At 39.6% G+C, this 14,608-nt stretch overlaps 1 protein-coding gene across 2 annotated transcripts; it reads right to left on the reverse strand.

The window, feature by feature from the left end:
* Positions 1–1,364: 1,364 nt before the first annotated feature.
* irf2b (interferon regulatory factor 2b) lies at positions 1,365–12,689 on the reverse strand. Of its 2 annotated transcripts, none has more exons than XM_084353074.1 (9): positions 12,598–12,689; positions 10,094–10,186; positions 9,869–9,968; positions 8,833–9,009; positions 8,648–8,694; positions 7,300–7,420; positions 6,732–6,884; positions 5,734–5,771; positions 1,365–5,058 (listed from the first exon to the last, which is right to left on the reverse strand). In XM_084353074.1, exons 2-9 carry the CDS (start codon positions 10,178–10,180, stop codon positions 4,789–4,791), a joined length of 993 nt encoding a protein of 330 aa, XP_084209200.1. In that variant the 5' UTR covers positions 10,181–10,186; positions 12,598–12,689; the 3' UTR covers positions 1,365–4,788. The 2 variants fall into 2 exon arrangements, with proteins under 2 accessions (XP_084209200.1, XP_084209201.1); XM_084353075.1 differs by lacking the exon at positions 12,598–12,689 and adding an exon at positions 12,498–12,515.
* Positions 12,690–14,608: the final 1,919 nt, after the last annotated feature.

Below are 14,608 nucleotides of genomic sequence, written 5' to 3' on the forward strand. Positions count from 1 at the left end.
TCTGTATACTGTAACATATGCAAGGGTTTTAAATGCAGGAATTTGTTTGCATTAACATTTATTTATTTATTATTTAACAATTAAATCAAATTAAATGAGAAATAAAAAGGCAAGAAAACAAAAACAAATATATATAGAAGTTCCAGTTAATTATTCAATTAATTAAATTAAGCAGTGAAAAGTTGGAAAACTTTTTGAGTCCTACCCCTTTGGACTATTTTTATACTTTACTATAGGCTTTATGACTGAAAAATAAAACTCAACTATCCACCACTCATGTCCATCATACCCATCTCAGTATGGGTAACGTATATAGATATATATAGGTATAGATATAGGGTATGCTTGTATCAAATAAATAAAACTGCAGTTTTTCTTTTTAAACAGTAGATGGCATAAGTGAGACGCCACTGCATGGCTGTTAGTATGATCTGTTTGCAGATTAGGTTACCATGGTTTTATATCTTACTATAAGACTTTACATCTTATATGAATGTAGACTGTCAAAGTTTAAACTGTTCTTATGACTTAAACTAAATTACAACTATGACTAAATCTGCCTTTTTTGTTAATGTGGTGTGTGTGTGTGTGTGTGTGTGAAATTGACAAGTGATTTGGTTTTGCTGAGCATGTTATCAAGATAAATGAACTTTAAGAAAACAAGCTTTTCCTAAAGTCATTTTTAAGAAGCCATTTCTTTTGTTCCTTCCGGTATTTGAAGAACTCACATTAAAAGGGAATAGAAAACAGAGCAGGGACTTTCTGAGATGACTCTTACTGCCAGTGCTCCAGATTAAAGCAGACGACATGAGGAAGAAAAAGAAGACACGAGAATACAAAAGAAGGCTTGTCAAAGTCAGCAAGATAAAGCTGTTATAACACACTAAAAAAACAGACTGTTAACTGTGATTAATGGCATGTGGTTAGCAGTTGTCAAGGCAATGTGCCAGCTATCCATCTAGGCCTCGGAGACAAACAGGAAGTAGAGTAAGAACTGAGAACAGCAACTGAAACCGAAACAGCAGTTAGTGCTTTGGTTAAACTGAATGAGCTGTGTGTGAAACAAGGAGACATCTGCTCTGACAAAAAGCTTAAACCACACAAACCCCTGCAGTCATTACATGCACTAACTTGCACACATCAGCAAGCCTTTGTGTCTTATCAAACCGGAGCTCTAACCTCATTTTTCCAAGGACGGGCCGCACATCCGTAACGGAGGACTTTGTTTTCACTGGACAGGTTTTTCCTCAACAGCAACAGATAAACAAGGTCTCTCATAAGCCATAAAAGTGGACTCTGGTCTTTATGAGTGTGCAAGATAAACTCTCCTTCTCTGTGTAATAAAGCACATTTAACACCTTGGAATAAATACAAAAACAAGTCTTTATTCAGATTTACATGCTGATTCACATGTAGTTTTCATAATGTACAGACAATAAACAGTTGTGACGTGTTTGCAGTGAAAACTCGGTTGCGAGAAGCTAAGCACTGAAGTCTTTTATTGTTCTTTGAGCTGAATGATAATATTGTCCTTTATGGTATGTGAGACACACCTCGGCTTTAACTGAACAGCGATTCAGAGGAATCAAAACGTGAAGGGCCACTTTTTGAGAACATTACTACGTCTCCCCGACATCTAACATCTGACGACTTTCAGTACTGACTTCTGGCTGCTTTGACGTCCCTTTTATGCACGTGACAAAGCGGACGTGGACTCCACTAATAAGTGCACTTCAGTTTTTCCTTTGCTAGACCTCTTTGTAATAACATGGTCATGCTTTTGAGGCAATGTGAATTACAGAGGGGTCTGATTATTAGATTGTTCATCTACAAATCTTGATCATATAACTTTAGAACTTGATGATTTCAGGTCAACTAATGCTTCAATACTGAAAACATAAACTTTTATTAAATTAAAAAGGCCTGACATGGATCACCCTGTTTAATACTTTAAAGTAATTAGGCACAAAAAAAATTAACAGCATCTGATTGGATCATTACAACCACTGGGTTATTTTTCAATGTCACTCAGAGAGGATGTGATCACTATGGAAAACAAAACGGGCTCAAAAGGACAAATGCATGGCTAAAAAAGGCAGGTGTTGTTGACAAAATTGTTGGCATACGTTACTTTAAATATTGCCAGTGTATTGCAGCCAATCGTGAACTATCATTAAGTGTGACCACACGGAAACAGAAGCAAGTTTCTAACAATAGAAAGGCACATGGAAGAAACATTTGATAAAGCAACGCCTACTCCTCGTCCAAACCCCTTTTGATTTGATGAAAATCTTAAATAAATTCACCATGATAGTGATGTGCGTCCAGTGTATATCTCTCTAGTGCTTTGGTTCACAAAATCATGGCAGGTTCCTATTTGTCCTATTGTTTTCCTACAGGAACTTTTAGAGCTGTTCCCACTGGAGTTTGTTAAAGGCAGGCTGGGATTTTAGCCTGTGCTTTAGCCTGCTCGCTGCTAACACAAGTAGCTTTCAGATCATCATAGGTCATAACTGAGGAGCCTTAGGGGACCTTATATGATCATTTCATATTCTGGTCCTTTAAAAAGGTACATTATAATATCCTAAATACAAACAAATAAGACATGTCTTCCATTTGCTGCCAACGTTCATCGTTCTGTGCATATATTTGTACTTTAAGGTGTCAAGAATGATTTTTCATTCAAGACATCAGGATTAAGGCTAGAGGCTACTGTACTCTAAGCTGGGAAGAATGGAGAGGTGGACGAAACAAAGAAAGGGCCGGACAAGTGTGCTCTGAGTGAGCCCAGAGACTAGAATGTAAAAAAGTGACTTAAAAACAACTGAGCTCAGCCTCTCCTGATGATGACACAGTCCTCTGTGATGCATCTCAAACCTGAACTTCCTTTTTCCTCATTATCAGAGTGAGATATTCACCTCAAATTCGCAGAATTAACTGGCTGACTAAAGTTAACCAGGTCAAGACTCAGAGAAACAAAACTAATGTTAGCCACTTCTCCATTCCTCCATGCTCCACACTATCACACTGCCTGCTGTCTTGATCCAAACAGGGCCGAATACAATTCCTGAAAGCTACCTGAATGTCACACTCGCAGACTGAAGCACAGATAGTTTGAATCCAGCTGCACTCTATCAAAGGCACACATCTTCAATAAGGCTTTCTCTCTCTCTCACATACATACACACACACACACACACACACACACACACACACACACACCAGTGCTGTCCGTAAGGTGCAGAAGCGGCTTGCAGGCACACATACATATGAGCTATGTACATTATTAACACCAGGAGAGAGGAGAAGACATGAATACATTGTTCACAGTCTGTCAGTCTGTCTGTCAGTGAGTTTGTCGTTCTTTCTGTCTGTGTGTTGGCGGCTACATTGTCCTGAGGTCTCCAGACAGACGGACAGATACACACACACACACGCACGCCTGCTTTCCACCGCAGGGCCAATCAGGGCTTCATAATGATTGTCATTATTAATCATGTTGAAACAATAAGCCTTTGATTCTTTTTGCAACTTGCTGCAAGTAAAGTTGGTTTGTGATTTTTCATAGTTTTTTTTTTGTTTACAATCTTTGTTCCAGCCATGTGTCCCAGCAACTGCTGTGATGTTTCATGCTAACACTATTACACTATTATTGTTAACTGGTAACAGATCATTGGTTCTATACTTAAAGCAACACATTGTGATTTATGCATAAAGATAATTGTTGAGTAGCTTTCCATCCATCCATTCATCATTACTGTAACCACTTATCCTTTGCAGGGTCATCAATCCAAGCTAACATTGGGCAAGTGGCGGAGTGCACCAGTCTCATGCCCAGATCGTCAAATACCAATCAAAAATCAATGGGTGGGGTCCAACGCCAAAGACCTAATTTGGTATTTAAAGCGTTGGTATTTGACTCAACTCAACAATCAACTTTCTCCAGAATTACTTTCAAAGTTACATAGTGTTGCTTTCATGGTGAATAAACAACATGTAGCTAAATCTGGCAATTTCATGGAGGAGATCTGAAAAATGTGCATGAAATAAAAAACACCTTCCTTCCTTCCTTCCTTCCTGTGATGGTTTTAGGCGATCAGAGGCTGCGTGCTTTAAATTCCAACATAGTGGATAAACATGAGAACTAAGTTTCAAACCCACAGCTAGGCAATACCGACTTAAAAAATTATTTAAAAATTCATCTACAGGCGGTTGTGCAATATAAACATGTTAAGAAATTTCCACAACCAAAAGCAAGTTTTTCTTTCATGAGATAAAAGTAAAGGTGAGTGTCTTCCTTTTGGCATTGTGTATGCTAAAGTTTTAGCACAAAGCATCAGAGAAACGGATCTACCAGTGACACATGAATGATTATGGCGTGTCAACAGCCAGATGTAGTTAAAAACGGATGTGCAAACACACAGATTCCACATGTCTGCATACATGTCTGTCGGTGTGTACAGTCCACATGCCCTTGAATTTACAAGCTGCACACGGATGGTCGGTGAGCCCTTGCAGACATGGGAAGATGATGATGACATTTACATCACGCAGACAGATACAAATTAACTGGGCTTAAATGCTCACCAATCAATGCACTAATATTGTTAACATCAGGCGGCAATTTCTCCAATTAAAAGGAAAAGTGAGAGAATTCGTGGCCCAAACAGAAGCTACAATAAAATCAAAGGTTTTGAAGCTCCACATGGCCCTGATGGAGAAAACAAACAATCTGTCATTCCTATGCCCTGGAAGCAGTGATGATACACCCTCAACTGGGGTCAGAGGTCAGGACGAAGTGACATCAGAGGTTTTCATAATGACACTTGCGCGCATCTCGTGGGTGTGGCTGTTGGCCGTGGACACAATAGAGTTCTGGCTGTAGGCCGGCTTCCAGCCGTCAGTGTGGTAGCTGATGAGGGGGGCCGGGTCCCGCGTACTGGTCACCCTGAAGTTGGGCTTGTTCGCGGTGACGAAGGTGGCCATGCCGGGGAGAGAACATGTGGGAACCCTGAGAACTGATGTGCTGTAGTCCCGCCTCCAGACTGCAGCGACACCCTGTAGGTTGAAAACAATGAAAAGGAGTAGAGGAAGGTCACAAATCTGCATTAGCAAAAACACAGTTTCTAATTTCTGACGTATGCTGTGGCGAAATTGTGCTGGATTACAGCATAAAAACAACACCAAAAACACCACAGCAGAAATGACCACAGAGCTGAATCTCTGTGGCACAGTCCAAATATTTGTATATGATTTGCTGCACAGGAAGTCGTTGGATGAAGTGCACCACATGAAAAACGTGTCTACATTAGTGTCAACAACACTCCAGTTCTTATTGAGACTAACGGCTAAAACATTTAGAAATTACAACACACAGTACAACACTAATCTTACCACTGATAAGAGGGTGTGTGTGTGTGTGTGTGTGTGTGTACACCTGTATGTGTGTGTGTGTGTGTGTGTGTGTACGCCGAGTACAATGTACTACAAATGTCAACCTTAAATCAACTGTTAATGTTTGACAGCCACAGTTCCTGACAAGGCCCTCCCTTTTCTCAGTTTCTCGCAACATTACAGGAAGGAACACACGCACACACACACATACACACACACACCCTGTTTCAGCTGTAAGGTTGAAACAGGTAAAAACCTGTTTATCTGAAGATCAGAGCAGTTATTTACTCATTCATTACTCTCTCCTCTGTGTGTAAGTGTTTATTATGTGAGACTCACCTCTTTGGTGTCTTCTATATCACTGTCTGTGTCGCTGCCTGTAGAAATAACACACACATAAAGGACTACGTGATTTTATATTCAGGAAATAACAATTCTGCAACAAGTCTTCCTTAGATCACATACAATCAGGGGAAAGAATAAGAGAAAGGGAAGGATATGCAGAGCGTCGGAAAGAGGAAGAGTTGAATCAGACCTTGATTTTAACCACAAAGGCGAAACTTCAACAACAGTTTGTTCACAGTTTAAAAAGAGCAACCATTTACACACAGCAGCACAATATGTTAAAGTAAGGAACATAAAAGATTTAATTTGAAGCCTGAGAGCTATTGAAAAAGTTCTCTGTACAGATGGAATGATTACAACCGTAAACTGGTAGAGCCAACTCTGCCTGAATGACCGGTTGGAAAGAGAGATGATTGAAACGCAAAGAGGGGTGACACAGATCTCAGGCCGGTGATTAAACAAGTTATGTAAGATGAAACTCTAAGCATCACAAAATATTAAGGCATCGCCGTGTTCAGTTTGAGGCTGTTTAGTTATTGATCATTTCGAACTACAAATACAGCTAATGAAACTACTGTTCACAGTCGTGATCGTCTATCGTTCAGCTGGTTTGTCCACGTTGTTCCACACTTAAGATAAGATCTGAGGACTGTGACACAGAAGATGATGTAATGGAAGATATGAAGAGTTCACAGGGTCAACATCTGAACCACAGTTTATTTCTGCTGGCTATTCAAAATGAACATTTAATCAGAAGGAGTGATTTGACAGCCAGATGAAGCTGTGTGTTTCAACACACAAGTAGCTTTAGCAGTGTCCTAGACAGTTCCTTCTTTGTATGCATGCCTGGTAACCACCATGTCGCTCTTTGTAACTGTGGTCGAATCTGTGGCTCTGAATAACATGGTCCCATATAATTAACCTATTTATTCCCCTTCTCATAACTAATGTGGTAAAATGTGATGTGTGTGTGTTTGCGTGCGTCAGCTCACCGCAGCATGAAGATACAGGCGAGATTTGGAGCGGGTACGAGTGGGAGGAGCTCACAGTCTGCTCTTCGTTCTCGGTGGTCACTTCGATCGTCTGACAGACGAATGGCAGCTGCTCGCTGGTGATCACGTGGTCTTCTACTGAACTATGAATGGCTGCGAACAGGCAGACAGGATGTCATGTTAAGATGGGCCGGACAAGTGGATTCACTCTCATGCAGTCAATGATTTATCGATAAAAAAAAATAATTATCAAGTGTGTGGCAAGAGCTAGTTACACATCTACACACTGTGACGGAATAAAGAGTTATGATCTTCTCTTCCATCCGCTGTTAGTACACCTCAAAAAAACAACTGTAGTTATTCAATATATGTAAACTTGACCTGGTTGCATGGCTGAGCATTTAACTGTTACTATTCTCAAATGATTACTCTTACCAGTAAAGGAAAACAGTTAATGCGGATAATGAACGTACTAGAAAGGGATTTAGCTATCGTGCTGTGTATGTTCAAGTCATGTAGTCACTGAACTCAACAGCCACAAAATAATCATAGAGGACTGTTGTAGTACCTGAGGCACGGTCCATCACTGTAAACTCTACTGTTTCCTGCTTGATCACTTCCTGTTTTGTGTAGTCAACAGGTCCAACATGAGCATCAAGAAGAGTCCCGTCTGGAGACGGAGAAGCTTCCTGATGGGAAAAGAAAAAGGCAAAGAAAAAGATCAGTGTTTGTGTCCAAAAACGAAGGGTGACTTTGAAGTTGCAGACAACGATCTGTATAAGCTGTACAAACTGAGCAGAAAACAATCCTCTAAACCATTTATATCACTTACATGCACATCAAAACTCACCTGCCCATTTAAACACACTATGCTCAATGTAATCACTTCATTACATTCTAATTGTACTAATGAGAAGCTCTAATAAGACAGCTGGGATGTTGTGCTGCAGTGCAGAGAGTTTCTCTGGTATTTAGCTTTACAAATCTACTTGTTAGTGAGGTTCATAAACAGCTTATTCCTAAGAACAGACAAGGGTACAATTCTGATGTCTGGAGTATTTCAGGAAAGTAAACACACAAATCGAAGTGACCAAAACATACTAAAACAGCCAAATATCACACAAGCGCTCAAAAAAACTGATGTGTTCTTGTTGATCTCTATCTCTGTTTTAGCAGACTGAACAGATGTCATTTGTCATTACTTGTAGTAATTTATTAAGTTTAAGTCTAGGAAAGTCAGGACAAAGACAGTGTTTCTGAAGGAAAATACAGTATAAGTGTATTTATTTAATTGTACTTAAGTATGCTTATATTTTGGATTACAGTCATAACTAGTAGTTATATTCTTTCTTCAATTCTTCAGTCAAATTTAAGTTCAAATTGAGAATTGAGAATAGTTCACAGAAAGGTCAAACAACAGTGAATGTTTTCTCTTCCTTTCTGTTGACTCTGGAAATGAAGAAGCCAATCCCATTAGTTTACAGTTCCTTTAGCAGCTACTGGTTACACTGGTGCACTGCTTGGACAGGCAGAACCAAATGGGGGAGGAAGGGTTGTTTACTCCCTCTCCTTTCTGGGAAATGTCTGTGTCATGTGGGAACCAGAGCCAGATTAAATTGTTCATGTAAGATACTCTGCAAACCTGCCAGCTCATTGAGTAAGATTTCCAGAAATCTTCTGCTGTGCTTTGGCATGACATTTCTTACTTAATATTTCTGTGATGCTTCACATGTCACAGAACTAGCCGGGAGGACATTTAACTGCAATGACTGAGTGAGAAATCAGAAACACGATCTTCCTTTGTGGTGTTTTGCTGTTGTAAGCAGTGCCGCAGAGCTGAAATAACATGCTGAATGTATTTAACAGGGTTGTGGGTTTCACACAGTATGTAAAACAGCTTTTACATGTTTATCTACCTCTTTATTTCCCTTGGTCCTCCCCTCCTTGTCTGTCTTTTTCTTTCCTGAATGGACAAACAGAAACACACACCTTTCAGAAAATATCTGACAATTGTCATAATACAGTAAATATGGCATTATTATTAAATCCTTTTAAGGGAAATGAATCAAATCTAGAAAAGTGAGCTGAGGATCTAACTCACCTTTCTTCAGGCTTCTCTCTGAGGAGGAGAGCATCTTATAAACTCTGAAGGCATTCGTTCCCTTTTTGATGCTTTTGTCCTTCACCTCCTCGATGTCTGGCAGGCTGTTCATGGCACAGCGGAAATTAGCCTTCCACGTCTTGGGGTCTGGACGGTCTATGCCTGGCTGGAATTTACCTACACATACACAGAAACAGAGAACCACAGATGACTGACCAAGTTGTTATTTATTATTACAGATGGACTATGACACAACAATCACCATCATTTTCGAGGTGATTAATCATTCAATTATGATCTAAACACATTATTCAGTTAGGATTTGCTCACTATTCTGCGAGAGATGACACACTTAGAAAAAAATGCTTTTTTGTTATGTGCATTTGTTAGGTATGACACACAAATACAAACATTTTTTTCATAAAAACTATGACAGTAAATTGTGACTTAGTTTGGTTTATTGGTTTTAATGGTTCTAAACATAGTTATAATTTAGTTTGACAACAGCTAGTATGGGCAAAAAAAACCACATAAAAAAATATATATAGTTCTGTGGATTTGCTTGCTATGAAAAATAGGCCATAAATACATTACATACTGCAAAATCAGTTCATTTCTTGGTCATCCAACTAAGTGTTGCTAGTGTGTCACCTAGAATCCTTTCCATTACTGCTTCCTAATATCATTGTTGTTATCTTTTTTCTGACCCTGGGGACGTCCTTCTGGTAAGAACTTTGCTGATTTTTAAACACTTTCCTCTAAACTGATGCAGCAAGGAGCCATGGGATTTCCTACTATCACTCTGTGTTTACTCTTACTGTGTGCTTCCTGACAAAGACACGCTAAAGGAATCTGTGTGGCCTGTCTGAATGTATGGCACGCTCCAACCACTTGATCATTCTGATTTCTTACTTTCATGCTAATCGAAAGTTTCTTTGATTTGAGACAGAGAACTGACGAAGTGTCTGGTAGGCATGAAAATGAAAACCACTGAAAAGGAGAAGCAGACGGTGTACAGTGTAGATCTGTGTATTACCAGTATGTATGGCCCATCTCATGAAGAGCGGAGCGTCTTTCTCCAGGTCCCAGCCATGGCGCGCAGCATGCATCCACGGGATCTGGAAGATCCTCTTTTCCTAAAGATGTTTATATTTCATCAGCTTGTGAACTTTAACAGCAGTGAGTATGTGTGTGTGTGTGTGTGTGTGTGTGTGTGTGTGTGTGTGTGTGCGCGTGTGTGGACGCATCAGCGTACACTTACTTTGTTAACCCATTTGAGCCCTGGTATTTGGCATGAGTTGATCTGTTCCTCCAGCCACGGTCGCATCCTCATTCTTTCTACTGGCATTTTGTCCTGTGTGCACACAAAAATACACACACATATTATAAAAAGAAATATTTGTGTGTATGATGGCTGCTAACATTTAAATTTAAAAGACTTCAAGAGGATTGGTTCTATATTTAACAGAGCCTGACTGATTCACTATTTTTGGGGCTGACGTCGATACTGCTATTAGGGAGTCAAAATTCTGATTTCCCTATATCAGCCGAAACACACATATTTTGTGGCTAAACACTAGTAACAAAGATATCTAACAGAGGCAGGATAATAAACTTTACTGTCTAAAATGACAGTACACAGACAGTAAACTTCACTGGGAATTTAATCCACACATTTTCATTTACAATCTCTAAAGAAATAGTTTTCATATCAGCGCATATTGGACGACATAACACAGACAATGATATATCTGTGATAGATATCAACCGATATATCAGTCTGGCTCTAAGATGTAATATAAAAAAAGAGTTGTGATTTATACACAATAATGAGACCCTGAAGATTAAACACAATCCTTAGATCTGGGAAAAGTTATAAGTTAGTTTTGATGCTGTCCAAAACAGCTCGGGGGCTGTGCCTAAAACCTTCTGATGTGAGGGAAAACCTTGCAGGCAACAATACAAATATCCAATCACGGTAGCACATGGTTTTCTCTGTAAACAAATGTGAGAGCAAGCAACCACTTGAGATTTTTTTCATGAAATCTTAGTCTTGAGTAAAACAAAAGGAGACCGTTGAATCGATTCTGTCTGTGGCCGTAAAGATAATATTCAGATAAGAGTTTACTGATTCACTTAACAATTTGCGTAAAAGAACAGGTGTCATAAATTATTGCTCACTGTCTGTAACTGCAGCCAGCTAATCTGCTCATATCCACAACCCCATACTGGCCTTCTTTGACTCATTAATTTAAATTTTAAATACAATATTTTTGCAGAAAAGACAAGAAGGAAGACAACAAAAAGAACTAAAAGAAGATACTGAATACCTGATTCAGTATCTTCAGCATGATTTCTACTCAAGTGCGAGCAATCTTCACCCACCCCACCCCCCACACATTTGATTTAAGAGCAGGGTTATGATCCCTGCATTCTGATGTGACCAAAGTCCGGTGGGCAACATCAACCGGCCAGTGAGCCTGACACTCCCCATGCTCGCCAGAGTGAGCCAACACACTGCCGCCTGACGTGAGAGCCAGCTCCCTAACAGGTCAAACAGGGTGACATGGCACAGCATCAAATACAAAATATTATCCCATATGAGCCACACTGTTGAAACTTCCAGCTGCATCCGGCTTACTGCTCACTGAAAAACACAGCATTCATACACACAGGCTGCCTGAGGACACCGTCATATGCTCTATATTACTATTGCCAGCATCAGATTTAAAATGGGGTTAAAATATGGTTTACTGTGTGGTAGTTAAATATTTAAAATCACAAGTTTTGATGGCTGTGGAAACATTAGTGATTAGTTTCAGGGCTGAAAAGCAAAAAATGTAAGAAAATTATGTGGGTAGGCTTTTAACTAGTTTCAGACCAGCGCTGACAGTTATAATAGTATGTGGCAATGTGCTTTTTTCCTGCTTGCACAATGAGGGACATTTATGATCCAAAAAAAAAAAAAAAGAAGTAGATTTCAACAAAGCCAGGCTGTATGATTAAAATGAATAATGAACAACATTTACAATGTCTGCGCTACTAAAGCCATCATTATGCATGTAACTCACAAGGTCTAATAGTACATTTGTGGTTAAAAGTGATATTTTGAGCATGATATTAAAGATCGTTTTGACATGCCTTGCCCTCCTGACTGACAATCACTCAAAAATGTTTTATTTCTTAAATGTCTACGTTTCTAAATTGCAAAATATGATAAGTTAGCTGTAATTTAGTTCAAATGACAGTGCTCTGGTGCACTAACACAGACACGGAGGCCTGAATGCAACGTGAATATTGTTCACAAGTCAGTGTGTCGCCTCACAGACACACACACACACACAAATACAGCTACAACTACACTTTAAACTTTACTCACGTCCTCACCTCAAACTAACACAAGCTAGCCCTCTGTCACTGGCTGCATGCGATAGAAAAACAACTTCTAGCCACACATCTGACCTTAAGTAACGTTCAATGTTAGCAACAGGTTTATTTGGGATTAAAGTTTGATGTAGCAACAGGGGTCAACTCGAGTTAACCGCGGTCTGTTTGTCTGCCGTCTGCCAGCGTGCTGACCCAAAAACAACCGAGTCAAAAGTGAAAATAAATGCCATAGCTAGTCAACAAACGCGGAGACAAACTACAGTCCCACTTTCACTTACACACAGCGAGCTAGCAGGGATCCGTCATGTCGTCCTGTAGGAAGTCGGTGTGCTGCGAGCAGCAAGTCAACAACGTTAATATGCGGAAATCAAACGTTACCTGCTCAGTTTGGACGGCCTGTAGCTCCGCGGTCCTGCTGTCAGAGTGACAAGCGCGGCTCAAGTTGGACAAGTTGATTTGTTTGTGGTTTAAAGTGGAAAAGGGAAAGTGTGGTCGTCGTTTATTTCTGTTTCTGTGTCCAGACCGAAAGCAAAACAACGGCTGGCTCGGGAAGTGGGGGCTCGAGCTGGAAATCCCCCTCCTGCGCTCGTGCTCTCGCTTTGGGTCGGTCTCGAGCGCCGTCGCGGAAGTCTCTTGGCCGCGTGCGCGCTCCCCTGGACAAAATCCGACGCGAAGAGGGCTCACTCTGCTGCTATTTCTCGATACCAGGAAGACCGACACCAACCTTTTCTCGCGCTTTATTAATTTAGTACCTTAATAAACATAATGGTTATCATTGTAAATGCACCAGTATTAGCAAGATTTTCTTAATCTGTAGTACCTGGATATATGTTACACGGTACATCCAAAAGCATTAAAATTACATTTTAGTTATAGTTACACTTGGTGCTCTCAGTACGCTGTGACCTTGCCATACCAAAATAAAACAATACACAGGTATTTTGCACATCAGTTAACGAATCTGGATAAAACAGGTTTCAATTTGAAAAGTATTAAGAAATCAAAAGTTACAGTAAATGTTGATAAAACAAGGTCTCAGCAGTCATACAATATTTCAGTGCAACCTTCTGAGTTTGTACTTTTTCATTTAATACGCTTGTTTCCCGTCAATACTTACACTGACAGACACCATTTAAATCTAATTATTCCCATTTATTTAGTCTTACATAGATTCAGAGCTTTATAACGTAATATGTCTATACCATCAGTACACATATATACTATTAAATGTTGAATATTCACTTTTGTTATTTTTTTATACTACTTCACGTGTTCTCCTTTAGAAACTCTTACATTGATGTAACTTGTATCATTAGCCTTCGTTAAACAAAATAAGAAATGTGGACATAATAACAACATTTTTAATTTTAATGAGAGAATTACTTTGATAAATCAACTGCACTGGAGGTTGCAATGTTACGTCTTCCTTTAGTTGTTGATTGTGTTCTGTTTTTGTTCCCATTGTGATCAATTATCCACGAGTGGAAATAATGTGATTTCCCTTTTGGATTTTTTGCAGAACTCTGGTAATAAGGTTGGGAAACATAGTTTGTAGTCCCCCCGTGCATGGCTACAATACCGGGGCTAAACATTGCAAATTGCACACTACGTAAGCTGTCATTAAAAACGTACAAGGTTGAGTAAAGTATCTTACGAGTGTGAACTACACTAGAGGCTAGCCCAGGTGTTACTGCAGAGTAGCACGTGGTGAAACTACACTGTTTACACCACGTTTGAATCGCTTTCTTCAAAAACATAGACGATCTTTGAGCAGGATTTCATTTTCACTTCCTCTATCGTCTTCTTCTTCTCCTCCTCCTCCTCCTCCTCCCCTCCATCCGTTTCTGCACGGTTGATGCTGGAAACGAAACCAGAAACTCTAAACAACTCTCTGTATGCGTGTGTATATCATCCCACCTGCAGTCATTTGAAAACTGCAGATGGTCACTTTATTTGCCTGCGCTGCACTGTTGTCCTGGAGGTTATGGTTGAACGTGTGCATTTTAAAGAGTTTTAATCAAGAAGGGTTTTTTTTATAGGCTGATGAAAATGTGTACATGATTAAAAATGCAATTGTATCTTATTGGTAAAGTGTGATATCGGTAATATATTATCAATAAAGGCAATGTTTTCACCTGTAGTATCCTCGTGATGTTAAAGGTGCACTATTTGACTTTATCGACTGATTTTTTCTTTATTGACTAAATAAAGACACTCTCTTTGTTTTCATGACTAAATAAATTAAATAAACAAACTGAGCTTAAAGGACAACACAGTTTCATTCTGGTTTACTTTGTTTATATGTGGCGGACCCTGCCACCTTTCTAGCTTCAAACAGTGTTCTGGGACCTTATTTTCCTCTGAGAACAGCTTGTTTATTCACTTATGG

Source organism: Pagrus pagrus (assembly GCF_965226575.1).
Source record: "Pagrus pagrus genome assembly, chromosome: 5".
In the NCBI taxonomy this organism is placed as follows: domain Eukaryota; kingdom Metazoa; phylum Chordata; class Actinopteri; order Spariformes; family Sparidae; genus Pagrus; species Pagrus pagrus.